Source organism: Eptatretus burgeri, chromosome 9 (assembly GCF_056783735.1).
Source record: "Eptatretus burgeri isolate ZD-2024b chromosome 9, Ebu_testis_v1, whole genome shotgun sequence".
NCBI lineage: Eukaryota > Metazoa > Chordata > Myxini > Myxiniformes > Myxinidae > Eptatretus > Eptatretus burgeri.
This window is the reverse complement of record NC_140969.1, coordinates 44,154,002-44,174,319: the sequence shown is the minus strand read 5'-3', so window position 1 is coordinate 44,174,319 and position 20,318 is coordinate 44,154,002. Positions and strand designations below refer to the sequence as shown.

At 45.6% G+C, this 20,318-nt stretch overlaps 1 protein-coding gene across 4 annotated transcripts in view; it reads right to left on the bottom strand.

Moving 5' to 3' along the window:
* The window catches only part of ALKBH1 (alkB homolog 1, histone H2A dioxygenase), an 81,542-nt gene that overhangs the window by 49,771 nt on the left and 11,453 nt on the right, over positions 1–20,318 (bottom strand). For 3 of the 4 annotated variants that reach the window (XM_085894966.1, XM_085894968.1, XM_085894967.1), the window contains exons 2-3: positions 2,071–2,179; positions 1,624–1,771 (exon numbers count right to left, since the gene is read on the bottom strand). In XM_085894966.1, coding sequence (XP_085751092.1) covers positions 1,624–1,771; positions 2,071–2,179 — 257 coding nt within the window. Of the gene's footprint in view, positions 1–1,623; positions 1,772–2,070; positions 2,180–8,936; positions 9,033–20,318 lie in introns of all 4 variants that reach the window. The other variant, XM_085894965.1, reaches the window with a different exon arrangement.

The window sequence follows — 20,318 nt, the reverse complement described above, 5'->3', positions numbered from 1 at the left end:
ATGTAAATCCTGCGCATGCACACACCAAGCGTCACCTCTGACCCTCCAGTTTTACCATGTGAGACAATCCGTGGCTGACACACACACACACACACACACACACACACACACACACACACACACACACACGTTGGTACGGTTGCGTGTCTTCAAAGACAGTCATGCCACCCTTCAGGTATAGGACAAAAGGATCTGCACATCTTCAGAGTTAATTTGGCACAAAGTCATCTCCAAACATGACTGCAGAAAGACGGTTACAAAATGAGTGTGAAGTTTGTTGGTGTTCTACATGGAGATGCTCAATTAAGCACAGACCCAACCTGCCTGTCTCACAGGTTAATAATCCAATCCTCTAAGCACTATGGAGCCTGCTCCCATCACCACACAAGTGCTCGTCAAAACAGGAATTTATTACAGGGTGAAAAGGCGAGGAAGAACAACAAGATCACACAGCGGTGATCACAGACAGCAACAATAATAAATTATACCCATATGCCCCAAAACCATGATGGCCTTAACACCTACACTTTATTTATCCATTCAGACAACATGAGACAGAGAGAAGAGATGACAAGACAAATAATCAGGTTCTGTACAGCAATTCTTGTGCAGACGGTATGGGTCCTTGTCCGGGTGCGCAACCAACTGGAGTGGGGCTTGTCCTCAATGCATCTTTCATGCCAGTGCCAACCACATTTGCAATGCACCAACTCAACAAACTGGCTTATGCCACAAACCCGAACCTTCAGGAACTGTCCAACATGAACAACAGCGAGCCACCAACCAACCATGGTCCCAGAACATAAGAACAAGCAGGACAGAAGAATCCTCATGAACGACGACGCATGTGGTGGTGCGTGCTTTTATGACATCACGCAGGACCCTTACAACCATTTGTGGCATGTACCCATTGGCTAACGCAGCCAGACAGATTCATGCTGCATGTCCATTAGCTGGCAAAGTGAGGTCGTGGCCTTGAACCTGACAGATGAGCATATATGGTTATGTCCTGTGCCCCTGCACTGACCCCATGCCAATGCGCTGTTAACTAAAGAAGAAATTCCATTCAAGGACAGATGTATGACGGGGAAGGTTGAAGAATGCCAGGGAAGGGGGGTAAGGTTGGAGAGTGGGGGGGGGGAGATCATTCTAAACATGTATTCCACACGCTCCATCATTTACAGGAACTACAACACACTTGTAATGAAATAACGATTCTAATCTAACACCCATTCCCCCCCCCCTGCCGCTACACCGAGACCAGATGCATAAAAATGCATGCCACTTGAACATTTGTTTGAAAATATTTACACATGACCAATAAAATCCACAACATACCTCCTGATGAATAATTAATCAGAAGAAAAAAAAAGAAATGAATATTTTGCTGAGCATTGGACAAAAGTTTTTTTTGGCAAATAAGTTATATCAGTGATACCATTAAGCAGGTTTCCAAGTATGGTAATAGGAAAATATTTAAGGGTGAGTTTAAAGTAGAATAATGGAAATGGCCAGAGAAAAATGCAATAGAACATTGGCAAGCACGGCTGGATGAAATTTATTAATTGCTTGCTCTCTAATTTTAGATCATACTTTGATAGATACAACTGGGACAGCATTTACCTTAACCCATCTTGCCATGGATCTCCACGTTCTGGATCGTGGGCATCAATGTTGCAGACGTTTGGCTTGCGAGGGTAGGTCTTCAAGGCTTGACAAACCCAGTAACGCTGCGCATATGATGTGAACGGGTTAACGATAAGGAGTAAACCTGCATCGCAAAGGCAGAAATGCTAATGTCATGCTCTTCACTTAGTTCATGCAAGTCCAAAGCAAACCTGAACTCCAAGAGTCGAACTCATTGAAAAAGCAAAGCTCAAGAATAAAAAAAAACAAAAAAAAACAAGAGTTAAATCGTGGACCTTGCTGGATCGTACAAATCAACACCAACAACAAAAAATGATTGTGACAATTTTGAAACAACAAATTGGCAGCAATCTTTAGAATTCACCAAAGCTTTCAGAAAATGTCAAAAACGAGGACATCAAATGCATAAATCGATGCACTGACCCGGGAACCCACATAGTCCAAATGCCTTCCACTGGGATACGGGTTGTAAGCCCAATGCCTGAGCTTGTTCTTCTGAGACAGCAGAGGAATTCAGATGCACATTGAACACCTGAACAGGGTTGTAGGGTAACAGAAATAGATGCATTTTTAAAGGTCAGCTACAAGAAAAAAAAAAAATAACCATATACATGTCAAAAATAACCCAACTTTCAATTCCACTGACATTTTGCTCAAGCTCTTGCAGAGCAAGGACAGTGTTGAAAGAGAAGTAATGTCATGGACGATACAGAAAGGCTCTCAGGCAATCTGAAGCTTCCTTAAATGCAGCTGTGGAGACATGGTAAAACCAATCTGCCAATAAGTCTTGCAAGTTGTCCTGTCGTACTTTTGAATGGATACAATCAAGACACGAAGAAAGTGAGCTTGGAAGACCTGAGGACAAATGCTCCACAGAAAAGCATAATGAAGCTATTTCATCAATGTGCAGGTGGATACACCACATTGAATCACAGAGGGTAGTCTTGAATTATTACTCAGTTCATCAGATGCGTACCAGATACTTTTATGACGGCTGTACCAGCACATGGTACAGCAATCTTATTCCTGTGGTTTCTGTTGCCAATTAACTTGGTCTGTTTCTTCAAGTCGTTCTCCATTTCCAGCCTCGAAGGCAGATCAGAAGGCAAGAGATTTTGTCCTGCTGACGATGCAAAACATTGGAAATCCTGGTAGTGAATCGATTTGTGCTCAAATAGTGTTTTTGAGCCAGACCGGATATTTAATTTCTTGTGTTTACAGGGTTCAGGAAGTGACTCAAGAATGAAATGAGAAAAGTTTTTACAATTCCAAAATAATCAACGTCGCTCTCTTTGCAAAATGTTTAAAATGAAATGATGCCCTCCACCAATCTCTCTGGGTTGGCAACTAATTTTTAATGAAGCTACTCCCATTAGAATCCTCTTATCACATAAGTGGTAATCTACCCCGAGGCAACTCATGCTCTGTGCTTTGATTTGAGGTCAAGTCGTTTCTCGGTGTGAAAATGGAGAAATTAAGAAACAGCCTACCGTCTTCCAAGTCCGATAAAATTTTCTTCCGCATCATGGTGTTACTGTCGAATACCCCTCAATGACTATGGACGTACAAATGCAGCACAACATAATTTATTTGCCTGCAAAAAATAAGTCATCTCTTCCCGATCTCCTCGTATCCCTCAATATTCCTCCCATTTCAAACCCTGCTCCAACTCTGGCTCCTAAAAATATTTAAGATTCCTGTTTTATACCATCCTTGACATTCCAGAGTGAGGTGGAGGGGTGGTGAGTTATAGGAATTAGGGTATAGATCCCCCGTTTGCATTCATGGTAAGGATGTAGCATTTCTACCTCTGTAATAAAGGACCTATGTTTGGCAAGAAATTGTTCCCATTTGCGTGTGCATCGCTGTAAGATGATGTCGTTACCCGTTACGTCTCAGTTATGGGAAGGTATGCGTCTGGTCTTTGTTCTTTCTGTCCAACTGTGCAAGAGAGGCCACAACACTTAGTCCTCTATGCCCCTAAAGACCCCCTTCCTTTTGAACCCCCCCCCCCATATAAGCAGTCACATCCTCCCACGTGAGCGGCTCTGATAATCGGCAAATAAGATGAACAAATTCAAAATTCCTGCCCCAACAACTGCTGGAAAGGCAATAGCAAACAACCCAGTATAACCCTTGCCAAAAAATCTGCTTCAGCAGTACTGACCCCGCTATCAGGCAGAACACCAGAATACGACAACATCTCGAAGAGTGCATGCATGCGTAGGTCCGCATCCTGCCACCAACATCACGCTGGACTATGTTCCTTAGTGGATGGTAATGATCGAAATCAATGATATCATGTGCAGAGTCCCATTGGGCGATTAAACGGCGGATATCATAGAACCATGGTTTGTCCCTCGGTTTCCACTTAAAATCGCTATCTCATGAAAGCATCGTTAGTATTGCATCATAAGGGGTACTATGTAAAGTGTCGACCATTTCATCAGGATTATCAGAAGAGTTCAAATCAGCCCACTTATACTCCGTAATCCATTGTCCAAAATTTCGGATAGATGATTCATGAAAAGGTCTTGGTTTAAACCTGGTGGATTTCAGAGGTTGAATCGAGTCATGCGGTTGGGCTATAACATGCTCGGTGATCACAAGATGCAATTGGGGAACACAGTATCACTGGTGCAGCATAAAGTTCTTGAAAGTTTGTCAAAATCTTATAAATAAAAGTACTCCATTACCTCGTGTTGGTGTTACAACTGACTGTCAACAGAGCATGGTGTTCAATAACATCGGTGCGGAGATCATTAAAATCCCCCCATGACGTGTACTACCGCCTTCTCCATTGAATTGATCAGGTCAACCATCTCAAATTATGTGATCTGTTGTCTCCTGATGGTGGGGAGACCGTGGCAGAACAGACGACTCATGTGTAGACGTTCCTCATCAGACGTACAGTGGACGACAATGCCACTTTAACCCAAATAATTTCAAGACGTGTTGGGACAAGATTATTAAAAACACTTGTCGGGAGTGTTGATATAATCTCGAGCATAAAGTGCAACTCCTCCTCTCATTGGGCAATCATGGTCAGAGCGTCCACAAATTTCTTCCTCTACATGGGAGCGAAAGAGAGTAAATGCAGGTAAGTCAAAGCATTTCGATGGCTTTGAGGTAAACCAAGTTTTGGTTACTTCCACTAGATTTGCATCACTGTACTGAGTGACTGTAGTTGCCTCGAAGTCATTAAACTTGTTGCACGGTGATCTGCCATTAACAAGCCAGATCGACAGTCATGCAGGTTGACAGGTTGCCAAGGTTGTTGCTGATGAGGGTGTGGATACACAACTTATGTTCAACGCAGAATTTTTCTCCCAGCCCGGCATCCACGTTTACACGCAATACAAAACCTGTGAATACTTGTAAACATATCCTGGGGTAAGCAAACTTTCAGTTGAGGGCCACAATTACGTAACACCCATAGTTCTGCGCTGGCATATCAAATTACTGCTTTGTTCGAAGTAAAAGTTGTTGCCGATGAGGATGGAGATCCATAACTTTTATTTGACACCACATTTTTCTACCAACGCAGCATCCACATTTGCATGCAATACCAAAACTGTGAATGTTTAACGAACTTTCAGCCGAGAGCCACAGTTACATAATTCCAAAAGTTCTTTGCTTAGTGTATTGAATCACTGCTTTGTCCGAATATGGCAAAGGCATGTGGGAAATCAGACACTGTTCACATATACATGGAAGCGGGTGTGGATACAAATATAAAAAAAATGCATTCCAGCACGGAAATAGGTACAAGCGTGGAAATAAGCACGGAAATGGGTCAGATTGCGGTGGTGTGTGTCGGAGTGGTGCTGAGGTGTTGTCCACCAGATGGCGGTCTCCTTGGGTGAACCTGAGGCGATCCGTTCGGGTTTGTGCCTGGAATGCCCTATCCCCAAGAGAGGATGATCACCTGTCTCTGTAATCATCTGAGATCAAGCATCTGAACATCGGTATTGCAGCACTGTCTAAGGTTTGGAGACCGGATAGTGGCAAGATCATGGCGGGTGGTTACACCGACTATTGGTGTGGTCGCTCTAACAGTTACCAAGCCCAAGAAATTGCTGCAGCTATGTTCAATAAGCTGACTCCAATGATACTAGAGGTAACACCGGTCAACGAGCATATCATGAGACCAAGGATTCATCACTCCTTGGGTGTCATTTCCCTGGTCTCTGTATATGCTCTGACTAAGGCAAGTGATCTCACCGTGAAGGATGCATTCGATGCCACACTCGAGTCTGTGGTTGATCAGTGCCCCAGGCAAGACACTCTTCTTGTCTTTGGGGATTTCAATGCATCGACTGCAACTGATAGGGATGGTTATTAGACGTTTGTTGATCCCCATGGGTCTGGAACTGTGAACCTGAATAGCACTAAGTTCCTTGACTTTGCAAGAAGTCATGGACTTAGAGTGGCTGGTTCATGGTTTCAGCGCCCATCCTCTCATTAATGGACTTGGTATTCTAACGCTGGTGGTGTGGTAAAGGAAATTGACCAGGTGCTCGTTGATGGTCGATGGAGGATCATCCAGAACTGCAGGGTATACAAGAGTGCTCAGTTCCTCAATATGAACCACAGGCTTGTTGCAGCAATGCTGAAGTTCCAGCTTAAATCCAGGAGAATGGTACCATCCCAGCCTAGGCTGGATGTTGGCAAGCTCAAGGATGGGAGGGCAGCTGAGGAGTGTGCAAACAGGCTGAGTGGGGAATTGGTGGGTCTCAGTGCTTTGGAGATCCTGAAGAGTTGTGGAGTGCATTCAAGACCACCATCCTTCATGTTGCTGGTGAATGTCTTGGAAATCATAGGGCAAAGTAGAATTTTGTCTTAAGGGACACTGGATACCATTGACCAGTCACAGGGCCAGTCATCATGGCAGAGCTGAGCTGTTCAGGGAGTTGAGGCATAAAACTGTACGTGTGCCGAGAGTGAACAATGAGGCTGACGTGAGAGGATTCTGAGGGGGTAGAGCATCACCTGTGGTCAAGTGATTCTCGTCCTGCTTACAGGGGAATCCGCACATTGCATTCCTCCAAGCCCGTCCATTGGTGCACTGCAGTTAGAGAGGAGAGTGGTGAGCTTTTGACAGAGAAGTTCGAAGTGAATGCCCGCTGAGCTGCTTACTTTGAGCGGCTGTACCAGGCTGATCCACCAGCTGTTGAGTTGGATATCAGGGGTGTTACTATCCCGATTGCTGACCCTCCAATAAGCTTTGATCCACCTTCGTTTGTTGAAACATAGGTGCAGTGAACCGGTTAAAATGGGGGTGAAGCTCCTGGGATCTGTGGCATCCATGCTGAACTACTCAAGGCTGGTGGAAATGCTGTACTTGTGTCGTTGCATGCAGTTTTTGTGCTCTGCCTGGAACACAGGCATCATCCCAACTGACTGAAAGAGGGGCCTTGTTGTTCCTCTCTGTGAAAGGAAGGGTGATGGCCGCGACTTCAGGAACGACCGAGGGGTGACGCTGCTCTCAGTGTCGGGAAAGATCTTTGCTTGGACAATTATTGATAGGATTCACCACAATCTGCTTCAGTACAAGCATCCAGAGCAGTTAGGCTTTACACCAAAGAGGTCAACGATTGACCGTATCCTTGCTCTTCAGGTCCTCACCGAACGCAGTCGAGAGTTTCAGCAGGGGCTGCTTGCAGCCTATGTTGATCTCTGTAAAGCGTTCGATTCAGTGAATCGGGATGCACTCTGGAGGAGTCTTTGTCTTCGTGGGGTGCCACCAAAACTGATCAATCTGATGTCTGAACTTTACTCTGGTACTGAGAGTGCTGTGAAATGTGATACCATCTCTGGTTGATCTCCAGTAGTTGTGAGAGTTCATCAGGGGTGTGTACTGGCCCCCACACTTTTCAGCACTTGTATGGACTGGATTCTGGGGAGGATGTCAGAGAGATCAAGTTGCAGTGCATCGTTTGGGAATGTCAAGATCTCTGACCTTGATTTCGCAGATGACGGAGTCATCTTTGCGGAGACTCAGGACATCCTTTCGGGGGGCCTCGAGGTGCTGAGTGAGGAGTTGGAGCCGCTGGGATTACGGGTTTCCTGGGTCAAAACTAAGATCCAGGCTTTCAATGACATCTTGGATGCTGCTGTCCTGTCTGTACCTGTTTGCGGCGAGGATGTTGAGGTCACGGAGAGATTCATTTGCCTTGGCAGTGATAGTCATGTCGATGCTGGGTGTGAGCCAGAGGTCAACAGACATCTGGTTCGGGCCTGGGGAGTCATGAATTCACTGGATCGTGGGGTGTGGCGCCGTCGAAACCTGTGCGGGAGGACGAAAGTCCGAGTGTTCAGGTCCGTGGTGCTTCCAGTCTTGCTCTATGGATGTGAGACTTGCCCACTGACCAGGGATCTGAGACAGAGACTTAATTCCCTTGGTACCAGGTCTCTTCGGAGAATCCTTGGCTATCGCTGGTCGGACTTTGTGTCCAACGAGCGGTTGGCTGAGAGAGACTCAAATGAGATTTGTTACCTGCATGGTCCGTGAGTGACAGCTGTGGCTGTATGGATATGTGGCTCGTTTTCCTGATGCTGATCCTGCTCACCAGAATCTCTCAGCGAGGGAGTTTCGTGAGTGGAAGAGGCCAATGGGCTGACCACGTGCTTCGTGGTTGCAGCAGATTGATCAACATCTCAAGGACATGAGGATGGGCCAGGCATCTGCCTGGGGGATGGTCAGATGGAGGCCCTTGGAGTACCGGCGGAAAGTGGATGCAGTGACGCACTGTTCCAGTGCATGCTCCCATACCTGACCTGACCTCGCAAATTAACACAACACCACCTCCTGTGTGGTGACGAGTAACGCTTCAGCTCACAGTTTCCCAACTTTGTTTACATCGAGATGTCTACCGCACATCCACGGGCCAAGCAACTCCATATTATCCTATCTTTCCAATGAAATTCCTCCATCTACCCCACAAACAACAATATGTTTATTGTCAACAAGTGCTATTCGGGGGGGGGGGGGACAAACAAACAACAACAACAAAAAAAATTCTCAAAGCAGACAATTGAAATGCACAATGAAGTAAAACAAGCAAATGGACAAATCTGAATTGCTCTATGGTACACACCTGAAGCAATCACTTCAACTGATAAAAAAAGTCTCAAATTGGTGAGAATATTTTCAAATTGGTGACAATTGTCTGCATCGGACGCCGTTTGAACGAAACAATTTGGCAGGTGTGCAAGTTCTCCATACATTGTCCTCTCTTACCAATCATGATCAATTCACTCTCACAGTTGATTCGCTAGTTTTTAACCTGTTGTGAGCCATCCATCCACGAAGCCCAGCAAAGAGCACACAGCATGCTGAAAGGTTGTAGAAAGTTCCTCCAATATGTCATACATTTGTTGCACTGGCAATTCAGGGAACGACACATAACAAAAAAAAAAAAAAACAGGACTTTAATGGAATGTCCTTAATATTTTATTGCATTAATATTTCATGTACCTACAGTGCTAACTGATCGTTTTGCAGGCGATTAAAAATTAAATATTTAAGGCACAAAATGCTGCAAGTTGACAAATTAAATTTCGCTCTCTGCATCCGAGGAGATATTGCGCGATCTCAACATACGTCCACCAGCTGTAGGGGTTGTGTGAATCTAATCAAACAGGTGAATACAGACTCAAAATGCACCTTTATCATAGAAACTCATGGCAAACATACGTCATGAAAGTAAGGAAGGAAAACAGTTTGCCACATTAAATCAGAACTTGGAAACTTCAGCTCAAGCCTTACGAATTTCTGAAAAATCCATGGCATTCGAGGCATGAATGAATGAATGAATGAATACAAAAGGACTGTCTACACGATACAGTGAGTTTTGTGAAATACTCCACACAGCAAATATATCTATTTTAATTACAATGCTTATTTAGGAAAGTCATTTCACGTTGAAAGACAGATGAATAAATTTCCACTGCATTCTCATAATTTCATGAAAAAGGAGTTTCACCCCTCCAAGCTACAACCCAAAACAAAACTTCGATCTTGATTATTTTGGTAGAACACTGGTAAACCTGTCACCTCCACCACCGAAGGTGGACGGAGGTTATATATTGTTGCGGATTCGCGCCCGCCGGCGTGCGGACGGCCACGTAACTCGAATCGCGGCACGTCGCCAACCGGACGGACAATCCCGTCGTGACCCTCTCGGACTAACGCCGGGAACTAGTCACGGGTGGGCCTTTCGGCCTCACCACGATCGTGCCAATCGGCCCCCCCGCGTGGGATAGGGTTGCTCGCTAAATTCGACCTACCTAAGTACCCACACGGAGGGTAGACCGGGCGATCGCACCTCGCCGCAGGTCGACTTCGGACACGGGCCACTTTAAGCGACCCGTTCCGTACTATCGGGATAACCGAGCGGTGTTATAGTCAACCTCGACGGTTCGATTAATTATTGGGCATCTTTAGCCCACGACCAACCCTTTACGTGAAGTAAGATGGAGATTCAATTAGAGAAAAGACGAAGCGAAACGGGAAAAACAGTTCAACATAAAGCACATTTATTCCGCGGCAAACGGAAAGCACACATATACAATTATACACCAAAAGCAAATGTAAAAATAGAAGAAACACACAATTCTGCACAAAAAGCAAATGTAAAAGAGAAACACAATGCAGATCTACTACCGACTACCGAGCACACGGCAACACTTATACAGTTTTACTTCACAGACGGCGCCGACAACACATATACTCAAAGCAAAAGAAAAAGGGACCACCCTCAACGATGAGGGGGGGGGGGCAGACGGGCCTGGAGCCGAGACCGCGTCGAGCCTACCCGTCTGGTGATGAGCCGCAAAATGGCGGTGGCGCCCCGACTCCGCGGGCCTCGCTGGCACTGCCTGGAAATGGGGTGGTAACGGGGCCCCCTTCTCACACTATCTCAGCGCGGGGGGAAACAGGAGGGGGTTGTTGATGCTCGGGGGAATGAGGATATCTCGCTGGCTCGGGTCCCGCGACGAGCGTCTCCACCGCGACCTCGGTCGCGTTACCGGCCTCCCCTCTCCGCAGCTCCCCGACTCTGACACGAGCGCCCTCTCGACTGCCTTCGCCGACGCCACCTCTCCACCTCTCCAACTCTCCCACTCTTCTCAACTCTCCTTGACTGACTGCCTTTCCGGCGAGCGAACGTGGCCCTTTATAGCCCCCGGGGCTTCACTCCTTCACCTTCGACCCTTCATCTCTGGCTGGCTCCCCATTGGACAGAGGAAAAGTGGGCGTGAATGATTTTTGATCCGCGAATCTGCATATTGCGATTATACTCCGACGCACCTGGAGGCAGGGCCAAATCGCCCCACGCTCGCTGATAGGACGGAACAGAAGTGGGCGTGAATCGTTTTTGATCCGATTTCTTCGGAAAGGCTGGTGTTTTTGCACCCGCTGATCGGTGCGCGCCCTGCACGAGTCCAGGATCGGTGCCCACAAGCGGCGCGGGAATGGCGGTGATGCGATGGTTGCGAGAGCGAGATGTGACGGCAAGGGTCGTGGCTGTTGTTGTGAAGCGGCGCTGCGGTTGGTGGTTGTTGTGTGATTGCTGTTGAGACGTGGTTGGTGGTGGTTGTGGTGGTAGTAATGGCGGCTGGTCCAAAATAAAGATAGTAAAAGAAAAACGGCTATCTAAAAGGGTCGCAGCCCGAATGAATGACATTTATTCCCTCTAAACAACGGGTTTGGACTAACTACACATATACTTAGAGATATCTCACCTAAGGAACCTGAATGGTGGTTTGCGAATTTCGTCAACCACAACAATATTCACCTCTGTTTGCCTGTTTATGAGCAGGATATCTCAAAAGTTGTGGACAGTTGGGTGGGAGACAAGGACAAATTAATTCGATTTTGGTGAAGATACAGATCTGGATCCAGATACAAGTATTTTTTTAATTACCTCCACCAACAAAGGTGAAGGAGGTTACGTTTTCACCTCTTTGTTTGTTTGTGTGCAGGACATCTCAAAAAAGTTGTGCACGGATCCGGGTGAAACTTGGTAGACATGTTGGTTGTGTGACGTGGATGAATCGATTCGATGTTGGTGAAGATCTGAATCCAGATACGATAATTATTTAATTTTTAAAGTGATCCTTCACCATTGATGGGCCAAAAACGATATTGTACTGTGTAGCATGATATTTCAAAAATGTATTTGGCCCCATATGTTCTCGTGGATCAGGCATTACCTGGTGGAGGTATGCGCTCTACCAAGTGTCCTAATTTTTCAGGTGAACCTTCACAATTACAAGATGGGGCCAAAAACAATAACAAATGTCAGGGTGTGTGTGTGTGTGTGTGTGTGTGTGTGTGTGTGTGTGTGTGTGTGTGTGTGTGTGTGTGTGTGTGTGTGTGTGTGTGTGTGTGTGTGTGTGTGTGTGTGTGTGTGTGTGTGTGTGTGTGTGTGTGTGTGTGTGTGTGTGTATTGGGGGGGGTCTCCTCCATAACTCCAAAACCATAAAACCTAGAAGTCTCAAACTTTGCACACATAAGAAAACTCCAAGGAAGTGCACGAGCTAATATTGGGTGTTTGGGTTCATTAACCCCCCCCCCCTTTGAAGATGATTCATTATATCCTTTATCAGGCACATCCTTGGCCACCTCACTCCCCTCGATGCAAATCCCTGGTTGAAAGGAAAAAAATTGAAACTTGGCACAAAGCAAGTCCTCCTCATAGGGAATGAGTGATTTTTTTTTTGATGACGTCAAAGGTGCCTTCGTTATGACATCATAATTGCATATGTAGAACGCTACATCTGATCAGTATGAGAATTTTTGAGGGTCATTTAGGAATAAAATGGTCCACAAAAATTTTTGTGATGACATCATCGGTCACGTGATGTGGTAGCCATATTGTTTTGAAAAAAATAAAAATAAAAAAAACCTTCAAAAATCTTCTCTGAAATAGCTGAACAGATTGAAGCAAAACTTTACACATATGACCACCGATCCACGAAGAACAAAAGGTTCATACATATGATGCCATAGGTCACATGGTTTGGCAGCCACATTGGATTTACCTGAAAACATATAAAAAAATCTTCTTCTCCAGAACGGCTAGACAGATCCGAGGGAAAACTTCACACAAATGTTCCCCAAGGCATGTGCGAACAAGTCTGTTCAGGAATTAACAGGTCACATGGTTTGGCAGCCATATTGGATTTAAGAAAAATATCAAATAATGTTTTCTCTGGAACCACTTAATCAATAGATGTGAAACTTCACAATTATGATCAAGTAGTGATGGGGAATACATGTTTTAAATGTCAACTTGATCGGACACATGGTCTGGCAGCCAAAAATATTTAATTTTTTGATCTGGGTTCTTTTTTTTTTTGGAAAAAAGGCTCACTTGGCTGTGCCTGGATGGGTTTGAGGGTAGAGAAGTAGAAGCTGAAATGCAAATCCGATCCAGGTTCCTCCTGATGTCTTTGCTTTTTCGGGTTCCTTCTGATTACTCCAAAGCAGGACGATACCGATTTGGTCTTCCATTGGATTTGAATTGAATTTATTTTAGTCCAATTGCACAATAATAATAATTTTAAAAACGTCATGAGTCAGGGTCAGGTGTCTGATCAAAGCAGGGTTGCATCAAAGCGGGACGTCTTGGTACCCGGTCATCACTGCCAGCAGTTATAAAGTGGCAGTTCTAATTATGTCTCTTATTAATTAACACACCAGTACACAAATGCCACACAAAACAAGTCCTGGCGAGGGTCTCCAATCTCTGATTGCTCTTTTTCTTGTTAAAAATGTGTTTGTCAGATAAAATAAGTTGTTCTGCATAAAAGCATCGACGAATAAAGGCAAAGCTTTCTGTGAAAAGTTATGCATATTTACTCAGCCATGTTCAGTAACATTAGAGGGGGGAGTGGGGAGAAAGGGAATAATATGGCAAAAATGGGAAAAGGGACAGAACCAAATATTGACACTTTTACTTTATGTAACAAGTCAACAACCAAGCCTAACATTGGCTTAACGGTTAAGGTGGTTGGCTTAAGATGTTAGGGTCTTGAGTTTGAGCCCCTGTCAGGCCGCTGAAATAACACCAGGTAGGTTGGCACAACCCGTCACACTTCCAAGGTCAGCAAAATGAGTACCAGCTTACTGGTAACAGGGGCACTGCATCAGCGGCACAGCCGTGCTTCCAGAAAACGATGCAACAAGCAGCCACAGGCTGCACACTGCCTCTTATGGCCCTTGCTCTCCTTACCCACCCTCCAATCCCACCTTTTCTTCGGCTCGGGTTGGATCTGTCACACATACATAAAGAGACACGAGACAACACATGACCTGACCGACTGGACAACCAGCCGTCGACCTTGAGGGGGGAATACCTTGAGTGCCAATACCAGCCGAAACTTCCCTGGATACAATGACGTGCCGATGCTTTTTCTATCCGCAATTAGCAGTGCGTTATTTTTGAGGGAGGAAGCTCCTACTACTCCCGTCCTCAATCATGGGATTTATCAATGTTCTTTGCACCAAATGCTGAGTGCCAAGCAAGGAAGCAGCGCACACTATTGAAATCTTTGGTGAGGGTTCACATCTGAGAATACTTCACGAGATTGGCACAAAGTGAAGAACACTGTTTAACTGTCACCTCAAACAGTCTTGCACCACTAAGTGGAAACCGAAGATGAACGAGTCATTATTAATACCAATTAAAAATACACCCAGTGAGCAGAAAATTCTCAGCCAGATTATTTCATTGTGCCCTGCTCAAACTAATGTAGCTTTGAAAAGTCATGATTCTTTGATAGCTCAGCGAAGCGATCGTTGGAACTTGCTCATGTCCAAATCACAGATTGGCGAGGATAGTGGCAATAATTGTTCGAGAATAGTACCAACACGTGATACATCGAATTATTTGAATAATCATCCAAACATACCGAAGAGCAGAAACAACTGACACCCTTAATATTACAACAGAAACAAAACGTAACCATTTTGTCTGAGAATACGAGATTTTGCCGCGAAGCATGCATCAACCTCCATTGCCGCAAGCAAGGCAAATGCATACGGCTGCTTCCAATGCTCTCCAATGGGTCTTACTTCAGAACATAACCTCATCACCTTCAATTGCATCCATTTGTTCCTTATTAAGCCTACCCCTATAGGATAGGGGGAGGCTTATTCCTGTTGTCGAAATTGTTTCTACAATTAGTGCCACCGATTTTTAATGGTACCCCAGAGTTTCTTCGACCCATAGCCGCAGGAGTGGTCTGTTTAAGGTGTTCAATTTGTTATTATTTTTTTTTTTTTAGGTGGATGGAGGTTATGTTTTTACAAGCCCTGTCTGTCTGTGAGAAAGATATCTCAAAAGTTAACAGATTCAGACGAAATTTGGTGGACAAGTTGGGTGTGAAAGACGAATTGAAGCGATTTTGGTGACGAACTGGATCTGGATCAAGATGTGAGCATTTTTGTAAGTGATGGCGCCAAAAACGATATCCAGCATGAAATTTCAAAAAGTTATGTACGGATATGGAAGAAACTTAATGGACAGATGGGGTATCTGCCAAGGAAGAATTAATTCGATTTCAGCGAAGATCCAGACCCAGACATGAGAATTTAATTTAAGCGATTCTTCACGATTGAGAGATGGTGCCAAAAGTCAAACACAGCATGATATGTCAAAACGTTATGAACGGTTGACAAAACTTGTTGGATGAGTTGGGAGGTGACAAGAACAAGCCGATTAGATATTGGTGTGTGACAAGCACGAATGGTTTGGATGCAGATCCAGCCGATCAGGTCAGGTTAGGTATGGAAGCATGCGCCAGAGCAGCATGCTGCTGCGTCCACTTTCCGCCAGTACTCCGGGAGCCTCTGTCTGGCCATCACCCAAGCAGATGCCTGGCCGATCCCCATCTCCTTGAGATGCTGATCAACCTGCTGCAATCACGAGACACGTGGTCAGCCCATTGACCTCTTCCACTCATAAGGCTCCCTCACTGAGAGAATCTTGTGAGCAGGATCGGCGTCAGAAAAACGAGCCACATGTCCAGACAGCCGAAGCTGACACTCACGGACTATGCAGGTAACAAATCTCATTTGAGTCTCTCTCAGCAACGGCTTGTTGTACACAAAGTCCGACCAGCGATAGGCAAGGATTCTCCTAAGAGACCTGGTACCAAAGAATTAAGTCTCCATCTAAGATCCCTGGTCAGAGTCCAAATCTCACATCAACAGAGCAAGACTGGAATCACCAATGACCTGACGACTCAGACTTTCGTCCTCCCGCACAGGTACCGGCAGCACTACACCCCATGATCCAGTGAATCCATGACTCCCCAGGCCTGACCCAGACGTCTGTTGACCTCTGGCTCACAGCCAGCAGGGACATGAATATCACTGCCAAGGTAAGTGATTCTCTCAGTGACCTCAACATCCTCACCATAAACAAGTACAGACAGGAAAGCAGCATCCAAGATGTCATTGAAAGCCTCAATCTTATTTTTGACCCAGAAAACCCATAATCCCAGCGGCTCCGACTCCTCATTCAGCACCTCGAGGACCCCCAAAAGGATATCTAGTGTCCGCAAAGATGACTGCATCATATGCGAAATCAAGGTCAGAGATCTTGACATTCCCAAACAATGCACAGCAGCTTGATCTCTCCAACATCCTCCCCAGAATCCAGTCCATAAAAGAGCTGAACAGTGTGGGGGCCAGTACACACCCCTGACGAACTCCAGAAACAACTGGAAATGAGTCACAGATGGTACCACCACACTTCACAGCACTCTCAGTAACAGAGTAGAGTTCAGACACCAGATCGATCAGTTTTGGTGGCACTCCATGAAGACCAAGAATCTCCCAGAGGGCATCCCGATTCACTGAATGAAACGCTTTACAGAGATCAACGTAGGGTGCATGCAGCCCCTGCCGAAATGCCCGTCTGCGTTCGGCGAGGACCCAAAGAACAAGGATACGGTCAATTGTTGACCTCTTTGGTGTAAAGCCTGACAGCTCTGGATGCTGGTGCTCGAGCAGATGGTGGCGAACCCAATCAAGAATTCTCTGAGCGAAGACCTTGCCCGGCACTGAGAGCAGTCACCCCTCGGTAGTTGTTGCAGTCTTGGTGATCACCCTTCCCATTTCAGAGAGGGACAACAAGGCCCCTCTTCCAATCAGTTGGGATCATGCCATTTTCCAGGCACAACACATAACTGCATGCAATGACACAAGTGCAGCATTTCCACCAGCCTTGAGAATTTCAGCATGGACGTCACAGATCCCAGGAGCTTTAACCCATTTCAACTCATTCACCACAGCCTGTGTTTCCACAAACGAAGGAGGACCACAGTTGCTTGGAGGGTTATCAATAGGGATTGAAACACCCCTGACATCCAACTCGACAGCTGGTCTATCAGGTACAGCCGCTCAATCCAGCCAGGTGGGACTTCACTTCAGACTCCACTGTCAAGAGCCCATCACAATCTGCTCTAACTGCAGTTTATCGAGGAATGGGCTTGGACGAACACAACGTGCAAATTCCCCTGTAAGCAGGACGAGAATCATTTGACCACAGGTAATGCTCTGCACCCTCACACATCGGCCTCCTTGCTACCCTTGGTGCACGTACAGTTTTACATCTCAGCTCCCTGAACACCTCAGCTCTGCCGTTGGGAAATGGTATCCAGTGTTTGAGTCAATATTCTTCTTCGCCCTCGGGGAGTACCAAGACATCGACCGGCAACAAAGGCTGTGGTCTTGAAGGCACTCCACAACTATTTAGGATCCAAACATACCAGTCTGGTTTTCTCAAAGCAACCTCTCTTCTTCTTTCGGCTGCTCCCGTTAGGGGTCGCCACAGCGGATTATCCGTATGATCCGCATAGTGATTTGGCACGTGTTTTACGCCGGATGCCCTTCCTGAAGCAACCCTGGTCACCTCTTACGACACAGGGATATGGTACACCTATTTTAACCGGGGTATACACCGGCCCAGTATACTGGTACTCATTTCGCCAACCTCGGAAGGATGACAGGCTGAGTCAACCCCCTGGTGTATTAATTCAGTGGCCCAATGGGGCTTGAACTCAGGACCTTTTGGATCCCAAGCCGCTGCCTAACCACTGCGCCAACACCAGGCTCTATTTTTTCTCAAAGTAACCAGACCCCCCAAATCTCCACTCAGCCTGTTTGCAAATTCCTCAGCTACCCTCTCATCATTGAGCTTGTCAAACATCCAGCCGAGGCTAGGATGGTACCATTCTCCAGGATTTAAACAGCAACTTAAGACTTGCTACAACAAGCCAGTGGTCAATATTGAGGAACTGAGCACTCAGCTCGACCCTGCAGTTCTGGATTATCCTCCGAAGACCATGAACGAGCACATGGTCAATCTCCTTTGCCACACCGCCAGCGTTGGAATACAAAGTCCAGCGATGAGCTTGTGGGCGCTGAAACCATGAACCAGCCACCCTAAGTCCAGGATTTCTTGTAAAGTCAAGGGACTTAGTGCTATTCAGGTTCACAGTTCCAGACCCATGGGGACCAATGCACGTCTCATACCCATCCCTATCAGTTCCAGTCGATGCACTGAAATCCCCCAAGATTAGAAGAATATCTTGCCTGGGGCACTGATCAATCACAGACTCGAACGTGGCAAGGAATGTGTCCTTCACGGTGAGATCACTCTCCTCAGTCGGAGCATAAACAGAGACCAGGGAAATGACACTCAAGGAGTGACGAACCCTTAGTCTCATAATACGCTCGTTGACCGGTGTTCCCTCAATTATCATTTGAGTCAGCTTATTGGACACAGCTGCAGCAACTCCTTGGGCATGGTAACCATCAGAGCGAGCAGACCAATAGTAGGTGTAACCACCCGCCCTGATCTCGCCACAATCCGGTCTCCGAACCTTAGAGAGTGCCGCAATACCGATGTCCAAACGCTTGAGCTCAGATGATAACAGAGACAGGTGATCATCTTCTATTCGGGATAAGAATTTCCAAGGCACCAACCCGAAGGGACCGCCTCAGGTTCACCCAAGGAGACCACCGTCTGGTGGACAACACCTCAGCACCACCCCAACACACTCCCGCAATCTGACTCGAGAATGTTACCCTGTGGTTACCCTCCTATCATCAAAGATTGGGGGTCCTGGAGGATGGCCGTTGGCTCACAAGGAGCTCCTCTGCTCTTTGACAGGTTTTGTTCTTCATCCTGCTGGGTGTCCATATCATTCACTTTCCTCACCAAGAAACTTGGTGGGGGAGATGGTTTAGTCGCCGACAATCCGACCATGGAACAGGTGAGTGCAGGTTTACAGGGTACCTGCCGCAAGTCAGATCTAATCTGACCTGACCTGACTGGTTGAATCTGACCTGAGCCTATCAGTGGGATACAAAAAGTAAACTGTTCATCCTGGCGGACTATGCGCTCCATCAAGAGCAGTTCTAGTTTCTTCCCGAACTCCCAATTTCTGAAGCTATAACATTTGTCACCACAACTCGACTATGGGTTGGCCAGTCAGAACAAAATTGGCGTATTAAAAAAAAGAAAAAAAAAGTATATATATATATCCTATACTCCGATAGCAAGACACATTTACATCATACTCCTCAGAGTTAAAGGTGAAGGTCAAATCGTGTCCGAGGAAAAAAAAAAAATGTATTTAAAGTCGATTTTTGTCATCGCTCAATTTTCCTGGAGGAATCTCAAAGACCACTTGGCCTTCCAAGATGTTCTTGCATCAATAATGGACCCACCATGAAGTTGTGCACCTGATATTTGACTGGTGTCCTTGACCGAATCACACTAAAATACGCAATTTGGTGTCTGTCTGTCTGTCTGTCTGACCCTGATACACTTGGTCGTTACTCATCCAATCTCGACCAAACTTGACAGGAGGACTAAGGGCCACACTGTGGAGGTTGTGGCGACTTCATCTGTGTTAGAATGAGTGCGCAAGTCTGGGGAGTTTTCCCCCTCCCCAAGGGAGTTTTTAGGGTTTTGCCACCCCTCCCCAAAGAGGTTTTCTACTTTGGACAAAATCGATGTTAAGGTGGATATCCATGTTAAGATAGCTAATTGTGGCATTTTACCAAAGTTGCTTCCAATAATAAGAAGAGCTCAAGTGAGCACAATATACGCCCGAACAAGAAGGTATATACAGAATTGTGCTACGACATGGAAAACAGCATCCTGGTTGCCATGGCAACCACTTTAGATGATGAACTATGTCGCGACACACCGTCTCCACAGTCTGTACCTATGTACCAAATATGAAACGTGAAAGTTGAAAATTTTGGGAGTTAGAGTGCAGACAGGAACGGACGGACAGACAGAGACAGATAGACGAACGACCGGTATCACATAATACGCCCCGATGTGTATATATATATATATATATATATATATATATATATATATATATATATATATATATATATATATATATATATATATATATATATATATATATATATATATATATATATATATATATATATATATATATCGGGTGTATAAAAAGTAAGAAAACTCATGATAATATCATATTAGTATTATGACAAAACAACACTGCATATTAATATAAATAATATCCCTCTCCGCAAGGGGTATTTCCACCGCAAGGGGCTTATAATGGCATTTCGTGGACACCACTACCAGAAGTTAAAAAAAAAG